The sequence below is a fragment of the Grus americana genome, chromosome 2 (assembly GCF_028858705.1).
Source record: "Grus americana isolate bGruAme1 chromosome 2, bGruAme1.mat, whole genome shotgun sequence".
NCBI lineage: Eukaryota > Metazoa > Chordata > Aves > Gruiformes > Gruidae > Grus > Grus americana.
The window spans coordinates 131001826-131019533 of record NC_072853.1 but is presented as its reverse complement, the minus strand read 5'-3'; the positions used below and the strand labels follow the sequence as shown (position 1 = coordinate 131019533).

General features: G+C 42.0%; 1 protein-coding gene across 1 annotated transcript in view; it reads left to right on the top strand.

The window, feature by feature from the left end:
• The window catches only part of CHN2 (chimerin 2), a 163527-nt gene that overhangs the window by 131462 nt on the left and 14357 nt on the right, over positions 1–17708 (top strand). The window contains exons 7-9 of the mRNA XM_054816406.1: positions 7836–7913; positions 13798–13882; positions 16328–16501. Coding sequence (XP_054672381.1) covers positions 7836–7913; positions 13798–13882; positions 16328–16501 — 337 coding nt within the window. The remainder of the gene's footprint in view (positions 1–7835; positions 7914–13797; positions 13883–16327; positions 16502–17708) is intronic.

The following is a 17708-nucleotide window of genomic DNA, read 5'->3' as shown; positions in this document are numbered from 1 at the left end:
CAGCTGTACAACACAGTAGCTGTATAGCCCTGGGATTTATTATCAAGCTCATTCATTTGATGTCCTGACATTAAACAGACTTAATGCAGTCTCATGAAACATGGTCTTCAATTTAACCCCATGATTGAGCATGGCACCCAACCAGCTCCTTCAATGCAGAAGCAGTTATGGTTAATGACAACCCCACACGAGCAAGCCGAGAGGGCCCCGAGGGCAGGACTGCTGCCTCTAGCCCCTTTCCCATCCCTTCAAGGGCACTGCGCCGTGCTGACAAGCATCATCTTTCTCAGAGGGTGATTCTTGCCTTCCTCTCCCTCTCCGCAGACCGGGAAGTGAGCACGTTAACTTCTCCATTTCATTGTGGTAGCTCAGCAGGTTTGGCTCTAGTTCAAGCTCTGCAATCTCCGTGCAGGGCAATGACGGTTTTAATCAATGGCAAGCTGGCTTTCCTAAACAAAGTGCTGTTTCTTTAGAAAGGAAGAGCTTCATAGCGAAAATGGAAAAAGATGAGCGGGTCAAATACGTGTAGAGCTTACGTGGTGCAGAGCCAGCATCCACTGGGGGTTTGGATAAAAACTATAATGTTTAGGATATTTTTTTAAATCTCCGTCTCTTGACTAATAGTCCTGTATCTTGCAGAGAGCATGAGTCACTTCCTTCTTAATTCAGAGAGGCCATTATATATCCTATTAAGTTCATTACGTTGCTAGGCTATTTCCTCTGTGGGTGAAATGTCAAAATACTGGTTACCTATAGAGTAAGCATCAGAAATTTGTATTAATTACAGACTGATTCTTCTATAGTTACACTTCTTGAAAAAGTTCATCCAGTGAGCCCAGATAAACCTATAAAAGGTACATGCAGCTGTGTAACAAATGATATAGTAAACAGGGTATTCCATGTTTCCAGAGCATGAGTCTTAGCCAGATCTACAGTATGAACAATATTGATAACCAAAACAAAGTACAGTTATTATTCTAGAATTACTTACAGATATGGTTGAGGCTTATAAAATAAATGATTCCTTATTTAATTTATTCTAAAATTAAATAGATAATAGAAAAATAGAAATAGAAAATAGTTCAGAGAGAGATTAATCTTACCTAATTTTGGATATCTTAAAGTTATCTGTTTCTACCCAAGTCATCTAATTTTTTATTTGATCCATAAATGAGCTGCAAGAAGGCAATTCAAGCTCACCCATTTTAAACTTGGTCTGTCACAGAAAAGGATGAATCACTCTCTGGAGGTTTCTGGTTTTCTCCTTTGGTTATAAAGAGACCAGATAACTGTTTTAGTTTAGACACCTGCCATCCATCCATCCATCCATCCATCCATCCTTCCTTCCTTCCTATCCTTAAATGACTATTTGTTAGAAAAATACTCTGTTAGTTTTGTTCTCAACAAAAACAACATCATTGACAGAATAATGGGATCATTGCAGAAGTTTTACAAATATCAGGATAAATACTATGTTTGAAATCTGGTTTGGCTACAGACCAGATGTTATCGTAGATACACTTTAACTTATAGGTGTGATAACAGTACTTATTCACGTATATTGCAGTCAAATTCAGTGAATCATCACATGCGTTGTATCCACAAAGAGAACAAGAAATCAGAAATAAGTTCACTGCAGTTTCCCTGAGAAAGCCCAATTGGCAGATGAAGTGGCTTCTGCCAGCCCCACCGGAGGGGACCTGGTGTTGCTCATGGCACCTCCGTGGCGGCAGCAATGGCAGCGGTGTCCGGCTCTGCTCTCATCTGCCCCGCTTAGCCCTCACGCCCCCGTTCTTCCATCCCTCAGCTACCGTCTGGGTCATAACTATTAAACACAGAGGAGAGGCTCATGAACTTGGCCAGGAAAACGTCATTAATAACCTTGACAAGTATGGAGATAGATTGGGAAGGATAAAGGAGAGAGTGGGAGGAAAGGAAGTTGAGGCAATAAATAGGCTAGACCTGCTGTTACCATGTTAATCTCTACAAGGTTATTCGGGGAGAATCGCTGGATTAGTTCATCCTATATCTAGATCCTTTCCTTATTTGTGGACTATTTCTTCCTCAATACCAACAGTGTATTTGTAATACAATGTATATTTACTACAGTTTACAAAAATGAGAAGTCAAAATACTATTTCAGACATAGTAAACACAACAGCTGATGTGAAATACACAGCTTAATGCATTGATACAGTTGCCTGACAACATAAAAGGTTTTAGACCACCCATTATTTTTTTAATTGGAGATTAATATGTAATTGCATACCACTTGATGTAACCTCCAGTTGTTGTTCCAAAATAGACAATAGTATATTATATTAATACTCTATAAGAGGCTTACAGCAGCTACTATTTTTAATAATAGTCTCGCTAGTGCCTTCCTGATTCTACAGCACTTCACCTTTGGCTGTTGTATTGTTTGGTTCACTACACTGTTTTGAGAAAAATAATCATGATGTGTACAGAAAAATCTGTTTGAGAAGGATTTAGAAAGGGGATCTAAAGTTTAAGGGAGATTATATTTCCATTTGCTGTCGGTAAATTATGCCTTTTATCTGCGGGGGAGGGGATTGAATACCCTGTTAGAAAGAAGTGCATGTAAATGACAACTGGTCACTGCAAAGCTATTAAACAGTCAATCACATTAATTGAGGAGAGGTGTAATAATTTTAACTTCAGAGCATTTACTGCAGGAGTCGTCCTAAATTAGCAGTTCCTTTTGCTCTGCAGTGGGTTATCCTCAAAAGATAGGTGGGATTGGTGGTGATGGAGGTGCACCCAGGCTCTCCGGAATAGGAGCCCAGTGTAGATAATCTGCTGCCGTAAACACTTACGTATGTTGTTGACAGCTCCTCAGACTCATGATTTGCAGAGGGACTGGTGGTTATTAAAAAAAAAAAAAGAAAATTGAAATTCTGAGGAGTAAAAAGCAAAATTATAGCTGTATCTTAATCCTTTATGAACACCTGCGGTGCTTTTTTTTTTTCACTCCAGCTCACCCGAAGGGAAGTTTTGTGCTGGAAACAAGAGGCTGTTGGGTTTTCAGTGGACAAGACGGCACCTTTGAGGAGCCCAGATGGACCTGCGTTCAGGGGCAGCTCTCAGCAATTGCAGTTGGAGCTCTGTAGAACAGAGGAGGGTGGCAGCCAATTAATGCTAATTATTTTTGTGTATTTTTGATTCCCCGCGAGCAAGTAGATTGTGTTCTCCTCAAAAGCAAACCAGAGAGCAGCAGCAGCAGCGGCCTGGTTTGTGTGCAGTCTGACTCCTTTCCTAACCCTGAGCTTTCCACAGTGGAGCCTCCCGGCCCCGCTCACCTCTGCACTCCCTGTTCGCTGACGTCAAGAGCTTCCCGCCAAAGGGAGGGTTTCTGAGGAAAGTGGGTTTTGCAAGATGGGGTTGGCAAGTGCCGCGTGGCAGGCGTTGTGCTCTGCTTCGTGTTCAGTACGTTTTCTGCTTTGAGCTTGTTTCCTCCCACTGTTTCAGCAGCGCAGAAGCCTTTTAATGGCAGCTCCCAGTGCCACAGCACAGACTGGCGGCATTGTAGTATTGGCGAAGGCCTTTGGCTGACTAGCCTCCACCACCATTTCACCTACAATGCTCTGTGTTTTGCTAAGAGTCAGCTTCTTTGGTGTTGTCTCCTGAGCACATCGTGGGAAGGGCTCTGTGGGAGAAAAACCCGATAGCTGTGAGATTCCTGCACTGTGTGTCATCTCCACGGCGTGTTTGCAATTGAGCAAACATAATCTGGCAGATTACCGAGTATGCTGTGCCTGCGAGGAAACAGGCCTCTCTTTGACCTATGACTGTGTCTATGTGCGCTGTTAAGTGTATTTAGTTAGAGATCAGTCATGGATTTGTCACAGTTCCTCATCACGGAGTAATCTCCCTTTCGCTTGTGGTGTCATCCAAGTAGACATGCCCGTGCCACTCCTCTGCCCGCCGTAGTTGTGCCCTTCAGCAGGTAGAGTGGCAAGCCAAGGACCTGCCACTCAATACCCCATCCCTGCCAGCCTGCGGGGGCATGGCAGCGGCGGGTGGAGAGGAGCCATCACTCCTGCAGCATCTCTTCCCAGCACGCTGGAGATGGCACGGAGGAGCTGGGCGGCCTGCAAAGTTCCCCCACCACTTGCTTCCAGTGAATCCTCAGCACTGCCCACACCACTACAACAGAAATCATGCCAGACATACAAAACCGAAAGCTTTTCATACTACAATTTGTTCTTTCCTACCCCCAAGGCCTTTGTTAGCAAACAAGCTGCCAGTGTTTGAGGGGAGAGACAATGGTGTGGCTCAGCCAGCTCGGCGAAGGCATGCTGGAAATGGCGCAACAGCCGAGTCACCCTCTTCCCCCTCCTTTTTAACTTTATTGTTCTGGTTCAGTGACATTTATTTTCCTGTAAATGCCCAATTTGCTATACAGTACATTTTTTTTTTACAGAGAGACTAGTAAACTATTTCATATGTTACACAGAAATCCTTTGGTCTGAAAACGCAGACAACCTGTATCTGCACTTCAGCCCTTGCTAGCTTAGACATTCGGTGACAACCAGCAATAATATTCTTAGCTGCTGGCGTTCTTCTCCTTAGCTGCAGGCTAACTTGCTAACTTGAAGAAGAGATGCTTTTTAAATGAGTTTGCACCTTGTGCAGTAAATTTTGTATTCAGAAAAAGGATAAAAGAGAGCACTGGGGTTGGCCTGTGGTATCAGTATGTTAGAACTGGCTGCTGCTAAGAATTTGTCATTGCAGCTGTTTGCGTTACATTTAGAAAGGGGTTATATACGTGGTCCAGCTCATCTCAGTCTTACAGCACCATTTTAGACACCAAATGTGGTAGGGTTTTGCATGATTAAGCTCCTTAAGAAAACTCACTTTTGGCCTTCTGTACACATCCTGTGTTTGCAAGGGATCCCATTAAACAACTGTCTAAACAAGGCCCAAGCAAGGCAGAAAAAGCAGCCTAGGGGATAAATAAATTTTCATATATGATAAACAGTAAATACTGATCTGCCTTAGTCATATGAACTTCTTTGGCTGAGTTCTCCTCCTCCAAGTCTAAGTTTCATGCTTCTGTGTGAACACTCAGAGTTTCCATTAAATGTAGTACTGTATGTCTGATCCCAGGATGACACTCTGATACTCCCAAAATAGTTTAATAAATAGAAATTCCAAGATGTATCGTCATAAGCCTGTGGCTTGAGTATCAAATCTGCCATGTTATGTAAAAAATATTGGTTATATAATGGGATTTTTATCAGTCTAGTGACATATATACAAATATTCGAGCATTATTAGGAAACCGACCTCTCTCTGACTTTGGATCTGTTATGCTGGAAGTCAGAGAGAAAGTAGCTTATGTGTATGTGGGGATTTAGATGCTGTAGCTTCTGAGCTAGTTTGAGGATTTTGTTCCCGATAAATGTAAATCCATTTAAAATGGTACTGAGGAAAGAAACTGGAGTGTGATAAGAACTTCAAGCTGCTCCAAAGTTTCCTTTGTGAGGGTTCAAACTGAAGCCATTGCCACTGATGGGGTCAGAGATGTCCTTAAAACCGGTGTTCCTCATCTCTTGAAATAAATGGAGAGCGAGCCGGGGAGCTATAGTCTGTCTTTATCTGCTGGAAAGCAGATAAAGGTCCTGAGCTAGCAGAAATCGGGACTCACTAGCAGGAAGACATATGGAAGAGCAGCAGGGATTTCCTCCAGGCAGAGCAATGTTCATGCATACATCACAGCCAGTTGTCACCGGTGGTCAGATAACAGTGCCCGGCCCTGGGGAAAGGCCGGTGGGCAGCAACTGCTTGTGGAGCAACGGGGGTTTGTGGAAATCCTCCCTATCAGGGAGCAGAAGCTTTGGAGTATGGGAGCACATAAAAAGAGGTGCTGTGAGTTACCTGGAAAAGAAAGGAATTAAGTGTGCTGTGCACAGAAGTGCGTGCATCATTTTATAGCTGAGAAGCTGGTTTTGCAGGTTGCACAACTTCTCGAAAACCCTAAGTAGGGCACTATCTGAAATTGCATGGCCTGATGTTACTGACAGCCGACCATCTGTCCCCATGGGCTTTCAAATCAGGAGAGCATTGCTTTTACTAAGAGCAGGCAGTCTATGTGGTGGAGGTTTTAGTAAGTAAATTAGATGAACCTTCTGACTTTTCAGCCTGAGGTAAAAGCAGACTGAGAAAATAGAGGAAGTTCAACTTCACAAGTTAACATAAGTGAATTAAACACTTTATTTTCATGTATTTTCTGAGTAAGTTGAAGTGGGACATACTGTAAAAGGCTGATGTGGTCTTCAGTGTCTCTAGTTCAAACAGGCAGTTTTCCCAGTAGTGCTGGTAACCCCCCCCGTTTGCTCTGTCGCAGCATCTTGAGCGGTAGACACACCTTAGAGAATTAAATCTCACAGTGCTGTGCCGAGCAAGTAACTCCTGTCCTCCTCTTAGGGGTGGAGAATGGACATACTCACTAAGGGAGCAGGAGAGGGGAACTGGAGGGAGCGAAGCCAGTGGGGAGGGGGCACCGAACGTGCTTCCCAGAGGATGCTCAGTATTACACATCTGTGTCTTGGGATGGGGAACTACCTGCCCATAAAAAAGTGAATCAGGTGCCCAAAGTAACACTGCAAGCTATAGCACAGGCTGTTCAGGGCCCAGATCCCTCCTGTCCCTGGGCTTTAACTAGAAATCAGTTTCCCCCCTCCTCAATCTATAGATGCACGTAACCAGAGCAATGGATGACTGCTCTTGCTACCTTGCAGACCCTGTTCTGCAAACAGGGCTGCGCACATGGCTTCCTGCATCCATGTGAAGCTCCCCTGCTGCCGTCACTCGTGTGCTGCACAGGGCTCGGGGGCTTCCTAGCCTGCATCCTCCCAGGTGGGCTTCCAGCTTTCCCTGACAGTGAGCTAACTCGGTGCTACCAAGTGCACACCAACAAAATCCCAGAATCCCAGAATGGTAGGGGTTGGAGGAGACCTCTAAAAATGTTCTGGTTTAAAACATGGCATAAAAGTGCTATTAATGCTTGGAGTGCTGCTGGATTTTTCCCCTTGTACAGGATATGGGGGAAAAAAAAAGGATTTTTAACCCTGTAAGATTAAACAATCATCATGGTTTTAAGGGCTTAATCTGTTGGCATGCAGACTGCTGGCTGATAAGTCTTTGAGGCTGAGTGTAATTGGATGCAGCATCGGATTCAGTTGTGTGGGCTTTCCTGGGGCTTTTTGTTTGTTTGTTCATTTTTAACACGCCGCAGAGTTGAAGCGAGCTGTCCCTGGAAATGCCTTTGGGCGTGAAGCTGTAACGCTTTCCACTCCCCGGCCGGTATTTCAGCAGCACCTAGCCGGAGACCACCACTCGGGGAGGGGCGGGGGGGGAGAAGGTTGCTCAGTGTATGAATTCGAGCTATTGTTCGAGGCACACATCTGCCTTAAGAAATCGCACGGCACAGGCCGTTACTTATTCAGATGCAGAAGCTCCTTCCATCCCACAAGACGGCCCATTCAAGTCACATGCCAGAGGTCTCGGCAGAATGGGCTGCAGCTGCTTCAAATCTGCTGTCTAACATCAGAAGCAGTTGGACAAACTGTACCGTACTGACTACAGTCAGGCTCCCGGGAGCCGAGGAAGACAGGGAAAAGATTTGGGATCCCAGCGCTATGTTCTCGGAGGATCTGTGGCTGGAAAATAATGAGAAAAACTGTGCCGTTGTTCACAAGTCGAAGAGAGGAAGGAAGCGCCAAGAGCTCCTGGCCGTGGCCCTGGGGGTGAAGGTGGGAGTCAAGGGGGCACTTTTGTGGCAACCTCTGAAACTCTTTGCCTATTCACAGATCACCTCCTTGGTCCGAAGAGCAGCCTTAACTCAAAACGACAACCACTTCAACTATGAAAAAGCACACAATTTTAAGGTAAGCACAACTTCCTATTATTTTCGGCTAAAAAGTTCTGTTTAGATGGCTCACATTTTATTTTTTGCTGTGATGGGATTTTCTCACACCCATCTAATCTATACCAGCTTTGAGAAAAGTGTTAAAAAAGCATTTTTCTTTATACTTTAAGTTCCCTTGACTGCATTCTTAATATGCTTTTACATAGGCACTTAATCCAAATAATGGCTTTGCTACTCACTCCACTACTTGACTGACATTTTAGCTCTTTTTGCTCAGATTCAGTTTTCTTTTTTGTTCAGAAGCAAAGTACTTCATATTGATTGTCTTTAAAGCGTATCCGGTTTTAAATGAGAAAAAGGCCCCTTTTCAAAATCTACCTATTATCAGAAGCCATTAGCATTTTACCAGCAAACATTTTGGACCCAATTTTAGGTGCTCCCTAACAATAAAGCGGAGCACGGCGCTGGTATTGTCTCCCAGCTTTTGTTCCACCACCATATGCTAAGGAAATGCCCTCAGAGCCCCACTGAGCTATAGGATCTGAGCCTGTGTTTGCTTGTCAAACTAAACCAAATAGCTGGACAAACACAGGGATGTTTAAATGGATCATCTTTTTGCTGTCTTACACACAGAAAATCTGATTCTTAGGGGTTTTTTTCCCCCCCTAAGTGCTGTGTCTGGCATGCTGCAGCAGGGAAGTGACTCAGCTTTGGAAACAGACCTTCCAGGCAGCTTGTACTAAAATGTTTTGCCAAAAGGACTGTGCCGGTTTTAGAGTATGCCAGCCAGTTACATATCTAATGCTGTCAAATTGCGGTTTGATGCTTATCGGGATGGATACAGAGAGGATAAGAGGCAGACACAAGACAAGGAAGGAATCTCCGCTTTGAAACCTCAGTTTACTTTATGCTCCTGGAGGATGCTGATCTGGGTCACTGTCAGAATAGTTCAACTCATTAGCAGAAAGAGAATTTTCTGATATTCATCTCGGTCCTGTCAAAAAAGGAGAAGTGCTGATTAAAATGATTTCACTGATTTCCTGGTTTAGCAAAAAAGCTTCACTTCTTGTTTTTCTACATACTCTGCCGTGCAGACATTGCTGTCCTCTGCAGTGCTTCTGCTGTAGTTGGTAAATCAACAACTTAATATTAGTGAGCAAAGCAAATAATAGCATCCCTCTTCTCGTTCCCCCTCCTTGACCCAGTCTACAGAAAAGTCAGTATCTCACTGATCAGCACTGAAGGAAATAGGGGAAATACGCTGTGTTTTCTTGCTTGATTAAACCAGCTTTCATACTTTCTGGGTTTTGCCCTCATTATCATTTTAATATCAAAACTATTTTAGTTTAACGAGAAAATATTTTCTCATGACTGAGACTTTTTTCCACTTTGACCCATGCATTCTTTCCTCTTCAAAATTCCCCTTGTTTTGGCTTTGATTTATAATTGGACATGTGCCCAGTTAACTTCGCGTTTGCACAATCTAGCTGTTGTACAGTCTCTGTTCCTTTCTGTTTCAAAAGAATCATACTCTAACTGGAATATCACATGATTAAAATACATATGTATTCAAAGGCTTGACAGCAGAAAATTATTGTTTTATCCTAGTAAAGGCAATAAAAAACTTAAGGAAGAAACATTTTTTAAAAAATTGTCCAGAAAGACTAGTCAAAAGTGTTACATTTACTTAATGAACAGATATGTTCACTATGCAAATACAGTAAGTTTTCCAAAGCAATATATTAGAACATGTCTAGTTGTTGAACAAAAAATGTGGATAGAATGCTTAGAGTAGAATATTTAGATTTAAATGATGGCTAAATTCAAGTCTAATCTCTTTAATTTATTCCATATTCATTATACAAAAGGGTTAAGAAATTATTTAAAAGAGAAAGAATGGCTTTATGGGTCTTGGGGCAAAATTCTTAATGGCTTTTGACAGCACTCAGGCTATGATGATACGGTATTTATCTGAAGGAAAATGCTATTTTGCAGACATTCAAAGAGTTGTCTTCCCCATTTTTAGTTGAATACTGACACGTATTGTATCATTCATCTCAGTTCATAGGGACAAAGGTTACATGTCACAGTGTCGCTCATAATCTTGTCATAGGCAATTCTTCATGAACGAACAGATATTCTTTAGCTCTTGTCCTTTAGCCATGAAGAATCTTAAAAATGAAGGGCACGTTTTTAGCGAAGCTGGTGAGATTTTTGTAGATGTTACACTGAAGATCTTACCTACTGGAAGAGAGAAGGAACAAAAGGAAGAAATAGACTCAATGCACAAATTCAGAGCAAGGACGACTCTCCCTCCATCCTTTCCAAGCTAATAAGCCAATACAAACATTAAAAAGGAGCGTTGGAGTTTGGAGTGTGAAGGCACCAGGTTATGCCCTTCTGAGCGTCCATGCTTTCTCCTTCAGCCTTTCTTCCAAATTTCAAGGCACTCAAGGCAAATGAACAAAAAAAGATTTAGTATCCAGACTGATTTGTTAAGCTGGGTTCATTCTGAACACACAACGCAGTCACATGGATTTAGGTTTGGAGCTGGCGTCTGTCTGGCGGGACAACTTTGCATAAGCCAGTGTAGACATACCATAATTCAGGAAAGAGAATAAATCTCTGAAGCCCTGTTTAGAAAAACACAGAGGTATTTTTGTAACTATGTGGGCGTCAGCCTAACTGGATCTCAAAGTCCTCTTGCATCTCGTTATAGTTAGGATCCAGCAGGGTCTTTGGGATGTGCTTTACCTGCCAACTTCAGTGGGGTCCCAGCTGGTGGTGAGGTCAACGTCATATCCGAGGGCAACAGCATAGAGTTTGGGGATGCTCCACATGTTTTGTTCTAGGCTGGGAATTCATGAGAGGGCCTCTGTGCTGCTTTAAGTGAGCAAATACAGCTGAATAATGGGCATTTACCACAATATTGTGCCTGTTTGCCACTATAGCATGGGCAGATCCCGTTTGCGGGCGGGCTAGTGGAGTAAAGGCAGCTGATTACGGACAAGTCAGAAGATCTGCTGGGAGAAAGGAGGCTCTGGGATAAATTTCCCCTTGTGTTAATCACTGCAGATAAACACTGCTTCTGGGAGACAAAGGGTTTGGGGGAGGCATTTTTTACAGACATCATGAAGATTATGTGTATGTATTTAAACAAAAATAACAGCAGAGTCAGCTTTTCTTCCCTGCAAACGGCTCAGGTTCAGCAGGAGTCCACAGGAGAGTACAAATGTGCATGTATTCAGATGAAAGTCTGAAAAAACTTATTTTCTTTGGAGGCAAACAGAAAAGTCTTCAAACCCAGTCACATAAACAACAAAATTGTCTCTGAAACAGCACTGTATAATGCCAATAAAAACCCATGCGTTTCAATTCAAGGCAATTTTTTAGTTTGTTTCTGCAATATTGCTTAAGGGATTCTTTTGTTTTGCCACTGTATTGGCACTCCTTAACTTTGGTCTCAGTTTCTCCCTTTTTTGCACCTTCGTCTAGAAACTTTTGAAGATCTCCCTTTTTCCGTTAGAGATAGCGAATATCTCCCTGTTTCGACTTGACCCGAAACCACCAAGACTAGCTTTTCACAGGGCATTTCAGCTGGGAACTTGCCATTTGAGCTAAAACACAGATCTGTGAAAAATTGAAGTGGATGAATACAGAGAACTAAACATTTGAAGGCCACCAAGCTGAAGGGAACAAGGGAAGGGTGTGCAGTCAGCACTTCTCAGATGGATCCCTCAGTCAGCGTTGATGACTTTCCCATTAATGACAGGAGAGATCAAGGAATAATCAGCTACCATTTGCTAAATATGCCACAGCGAGATCAGCTGAAATAAGCTTTATGTAAAGTAAGCAAGTAGGCCCCAAATATCCTAGCAACTGTGATGGACTTTAAATATAAAATGGTGCGGTTTTAAAAATCCTGAATGAGCTTTTACAGCCATTTCTCACAAGGTTAGCTTTTGTAAACCGCTGCAAAGCAGGAGACATAGTTAGCTATCTTCCCACTGCAGGTGATTTTCACCCACAATTAAATGCAGGTGCAGACCTACTAATTATGTGGTTATCAGTCTAAAAATGGTGAAGATGCAGGCATAATTAGTTGTACCCATAGTTTTGTATCCACTGAAGGTCACATAGAGCACATGCCTGAAACTCAGGTCACCAGCTGATGTTAGGTACAGTTATTTACCCCCACTAAAAGCCGTGTCTGAAATTCATGCTACCCACCCTGCAAAATAAAATAAGATGAAATGAGAAAGTATGTGTGTATAATCTGTCTATCTATCTATCTAAAACTTTATTGCGAAGTGTTGTTTCCCAGAGATACACATTTTTCTGAGAGGCAAAATACCATCTAAAAAATTAAATATGACCAGTCAGACATTCCAGTTTTGACCTTTTACTATGAAAAGAGAGGAAGAATTACTATTGCTTTAAACTTATTCACACAATCATTGACTGTGAGTAGTTGGTCAGGAGTCATTTGTGGTCAGGCTCACATTTTTATCACTAAATCAGAAAGAGAGGTCTGTATTAAAATCACAATACTTCATCTTCCTGGGGAATGGACTCGAGTACAGGCTTGTTTAGGTGTAATCCTGCAGGGGCAAAAACATTAGCAAGCCAAATGGTTGGCTTAAAACTTCACAAAGTTTATTCGAAAAGGGCAATGACCATTTTCTTACTCTGTGAAAAGTAAAGAGCAGCTTTCCCCATCCCAGAGGATGGAAGTGGCCTTTCAGCCATCCACCCGACGGGTAAACAAAAGCAGAGAGAAGGAAGAGGAAGCATTAGCAGCTGGAGTGTGTATGATTTATGTTTTGTTAAGCTCAATTAAGTCTCTGGCCAGGACTAGCTCCTACCATGTCCATTCACATGGGCGTAGACCTCACTATTTACTCTTCTTTTCAATGAAAATGAAATGCTTATTTTACCAGAACATACATCTTAAATGAAAAGGTCTTCCACCGTAGCCTTTGGAAAAGCAGTGAAGGAAACAGCAGTGATGTGCAAAACCTGGCTGGGGAGCCGTAGGCTCTGTCAGCACACAGGTCATTTTATTCCTCCTTATTTACTCATGTGTGGACTGCAGCAACATGAAGTTCAGTCTACTGAGCCTACTGACATCTTTTCCCTATGTGAGTTCAGTTTACTTGCTAGAGTGGGGAAGGGTGTCGTTTGCTTTTATCATTAATTGATTCCAGTGTGCAAAATCAGATCATTAGCCAACTGCTGCCTGGAGTGGCTGCACAAATCATTCATCCCTGATACAGATTTACAGCAATCATTTCCAGTTTTGTTCAGTGTTGTTGCATGGAAATGCATGTGTAACACCATAGTTGTAGTGCGTTCAAACCCAAGTGGTGCTCTGAGAACATGGGTCTTCATCAGATCTGAGGTCACACACAGTTATGGGGAACCAGAACGCGGTGCGCTGGAAGGGACCTTCTGTCACTGGATTTCCCCTACTTTCAAATGATCTGTTGAAGAGCATTTGAATCTCAGAAATATTGCTGTTTTGTCTGAACTGGTCAAATAAAAGTACTGACTACAGTTCCTTGGATTATTGGTTTTACTTTTTCCCCTTTGACTAGTGAACCTGATTTCCTCCCCTCTGCTATAGCTAAAATGTCAGCTAGCAAAAATTATTTGTTTTCAGTGTCATACACAGCCTGGTTCTCTGTTATGTTAAGCCTATTGAAAGATAAATTTCAAGATCAAAGCAATTTTCTGTTCCCATGGTTTATTTCATCTAGACTTTGGAAAGATGTGGGCACTGTGTGCTAAAGATTTACTCCTACTGAGTCTTCTGTTGTTTATCCATTTCAGTTGTTCCATCTGTCAGACCATCTGCCTCCCAATGACCCCATTTTTTTTTCTTTTCCCCATTTGTATTACAGGTCCATACGTTTCGAGGTCCGCACTGGTGTGAATACTGCGCCAACTTCATGTGGGGTCTCATCGCTCAGGGAGTGAGGTGTTCAGGTAGCCCTTCAACATTTTCTGTCATTCTCTTGAAATGCTCAGACATCTCTCCCACCCCCAGCCTGCACTCCCTGCAGGAGGGAGAGTAGGGATTACTTTACAGAACAAGGCAAGAAACCCTCCTGCTCAAGTTAAAGCATTCTCATTTTCCCCATTAGCTGGTTTAGAAATGAAGCCACCACCCCTTGGTCGCTGAGGGTGACATCCTTTCGGTCATCTGTGTGCCTTGGTGTATACATTAAGAATTGATCTTTATGGTTAAGTTATCTCTGATATTTTTTTATGTCTTAAGAAACAAGCCCTGGAAATGGCAGAGCCAACCACCAACTAGGCTTCATAACTCATATTTTTGCCACCAATTGCTGAGAAGTGCCCTTGTCCGCAAAAAGACTGTCACCTCTTTCCTATAAAAATACCATGAGTTGCTGCAAGCCTGAAGTGTCCCACCTCGAGGGAAAGCAAAAAATATGACCTTCATTTTCCTGGAAAGATTAGTTTTCTGGTGCCTCTGTAACTGTATTAGCATTTTAATAGTGTTTTAATTATTTTAAATTTGTTTGTTCTTTTGTGAAAAATAATCATCATGGGAAAATGCAATAATCATCACATCATGAGCTTTTGGATTCAGCAAGAGAAATAGTATTCGGTGCATTGCAAATGTGGTTTCATAACTTCTTTCTACAGACCTTCAATCCCTTCCATGTCTCACCTGAATATCCTTCTGTCTTACCTCTCCCTGTCCTGACCTCCAGGCACTCCTGATCTCAGACTGGCACCGAACACATCTGACCCTGACATCTGCCTTTCATGGGTAGAAGAGGTGGTTGTTATCTAAAATTTAGACCACAGTTCGAAGGATCAAAATACCTTTCACAAATGCACAGTTTTACTAAGTGCAGTCTCAGCTACGGCTACAACCTGTCTGCCTCTAGATTGGTAATGGTAATGTAAAGAATATGAGAAGGACATTAAAAAAGAGGAAAATGAATAGTAGTTTCATTTTCAAGCTATTTGACCTTAAACACAAGTGTGCAAAAACTGACCTCACTAATGCATAGTGCTGTATTTGTTCACATACATAAAATATTAAACTTATGAAAAGGCTTATTTATTTAGTATGACACATAATATTCTCCCTCATTAAATTACCAACATTTAACTCTAAGTAGACAGATGCATTTGGATTTAACTTCACATGCTTGGAGAACAGCACTGAAAACAATACGGGGAGGATCCTAACTGCAGCTGCTCACATTTGTTTAGATTTTGCAGAACAGTAATGTATTATGCAGTAATAACTGTATGGAGAAACACACAAAAAACCCACCCAATTCCATTAAATGTGTAGGTGTGTTTGCAGTGATTATACGATTTTGCTTGATTAATATTTTATAGAGAATAATACTGAAATATGCTGCAAGTAAAAGAGTCATGTTTACATTTTTAATAGCTTGGGCAGTAAATCAACATGAAAAAAACAGTAAGTAACTTGCTAGTGATGATATTAGACATGTTAAGTTATCCCAAAGGGTACCATCAGTGATAGGAATGACTGAGAAGGCATTAAAACAGGCATCAGAGTTATGTGAGATAATGTAACTCACGATGGTGGTGGTAGCTTTACTGAGGATTAGAAATTCATTTGGCTGAGTATTTGGATCTATTAGAAAAATTGAATTTGTGGAGATCAAGCAGTGATGTTTAAGTTGACAGAAACCCACCTGTGCAACCAAGAGTAGGATTTGACTCTGGAGTAAGACACCAAGAACCATTTGTAAAATTAATCACTTTTTTTACATCATGCCTTTCACAGCATTTCATATGCCTAAGCTGACCTACAGACTAAACACAGGGGACACTTTAGTCACCAGTGGAGTGATGAGACAAGGATGGGGAGGCTGCTGATGTGGCTGAGTGAGCCAAAATGTGATACTGCAGGAATGTGGAAAGGGAAGGGAGGCAGGCTAGCTCAAAGCACTGTCCCAGTTTGAGTGCTCAGGTGAATCTTAGATCCTTCGCCCATTAGCAGTGCTAAGCCACAAGCTGGCTGGCAGAAGACAGTCATTACCATGCTAATTTTATAAAAGGCTAAACTAAAATACTGAGAAGTTAAGTCCCACGCATTCAAATGCAACACCTAGAGCTACGTGTCCGGCGTTGAACTGACCCAGACTGCACTAGTGGTCACGTAGGGCTCAGAGCGGTGTGAGGGACATCCAGAGCTTTTATAGCTTTTTAACAACTCTGCTGGAGTTCACTTTGCCCACCATAAGTTTTTTACAGATTTCCATGCTTGTCTGTCTCATATCCATCTTGTTTATTCTAGGTTTGCTGACTGACAGGGAAGTTATGCCCCTTGCTTGATGTGGCCCAAGGAAATAAATTGTTAGACAAGACTTACCGACATTAGTGTTAATTAACTAACCTGGCTAACTTTGTTTACAGACTGCGGGTTGAACGTACATAAGCAGTGCTCCAAATACGTGCCCAACGACTGCCAACCAGACCTCAAGAGGATAAAGCGAGTCTACTGCTGTGATCTCACCACGCTAGTGAAAGCCCACAATACCCAGAGGCCGATGGTTGTGGATTCATGCATTCGAGAGATCGAAGCAAGAGGTTTGTGTACTTAGGAAAGCAGCAGACACAATTAAATGATGACTTGAATTACGTGCTAAGCTGGGACGGGGTAGTATGCGCATGCACACTGAAGACAGGATGAGAGAAGGGTTTTTTTTAGTGTAGGTGATACATTGCTTTGCATTAGCTAGTAAAATTAAATCATGGCATTTCATAATGCAATTTCCTGAAATGCTTTCTGAAAACATGTCAAAACATGTATTACGTTACACTTCTGAAAGGGGTGAACTTTAAAGTGAACTTTAAGTTCATGTTTATATGTCTTTTTTCATTATTTTCTTTTAACATACCTAGGGACACTTCCAATTTCACAGTAATCAGTTTAAATCAAATCCCTTATTAATAACCTTTCCGGACATTACAGGCAAGAGAACACAAGTGACTGGAAGTGACTCAGACAAGTGAGGTCTCAGTCTGTGGCACTTTGTTGTATGTCACAAACTGCGCAGGGTTTCGCATGATGCTCAGTTACTGACTGATGGATACCATGGCTCAGGCAGCATGTCATAGCCAAAACTCCAGTTTGTGACAGGTTTTTCGTATGGAGAAGGGTGCCAGGTTGAAGAAATACCATATCCCCTCCAACATAACACACTAACGATCACGTATATTTGCTTTGGATAGCAAATGCTTATGTTGTGCTGCCCAATAAGCCAAATTTCTCTGTTAGTCATAGCTTCAGCACAGGAATCTCATAATGTTGAATTCATGGCATCCATGGTAATCTGCATGGCAACACACTGATACTAGCCATAGGGATTTCAAAGCTACGCATCATCTACTGAAATGAATCAAAGATTTACAAGTAAATCCCCTGCACTGCTCCGTAAAGCTCTACCAGGATTATGTAATCATTGCAGGGACAAATAGAAGAATAGTTTGGACTAAGACAGAAGAGCTTTACTTCAATGATATAGCAGGAAGCTACATTGCATTTGAGATCTAATCACTTGTACATTTATTGATTAAGAGAAAATCTGCTGCCCGCTCTCTGGTTTTTTCTACATCTTTAAATTTCTTTCTTTAATTGCCATGGAACTACGCAAGATTCTGATTTCATTCTTAACAAAGCGTATTGGATCTTATAAATAGGTTGGCACTGTCCGTAGTCACAATAAGAAGTTCTGGGATTAAAATAAATAGCGTGTGTAAAACTTTGCTTGGCTAGTTCTGCCAGCTCTGCTGG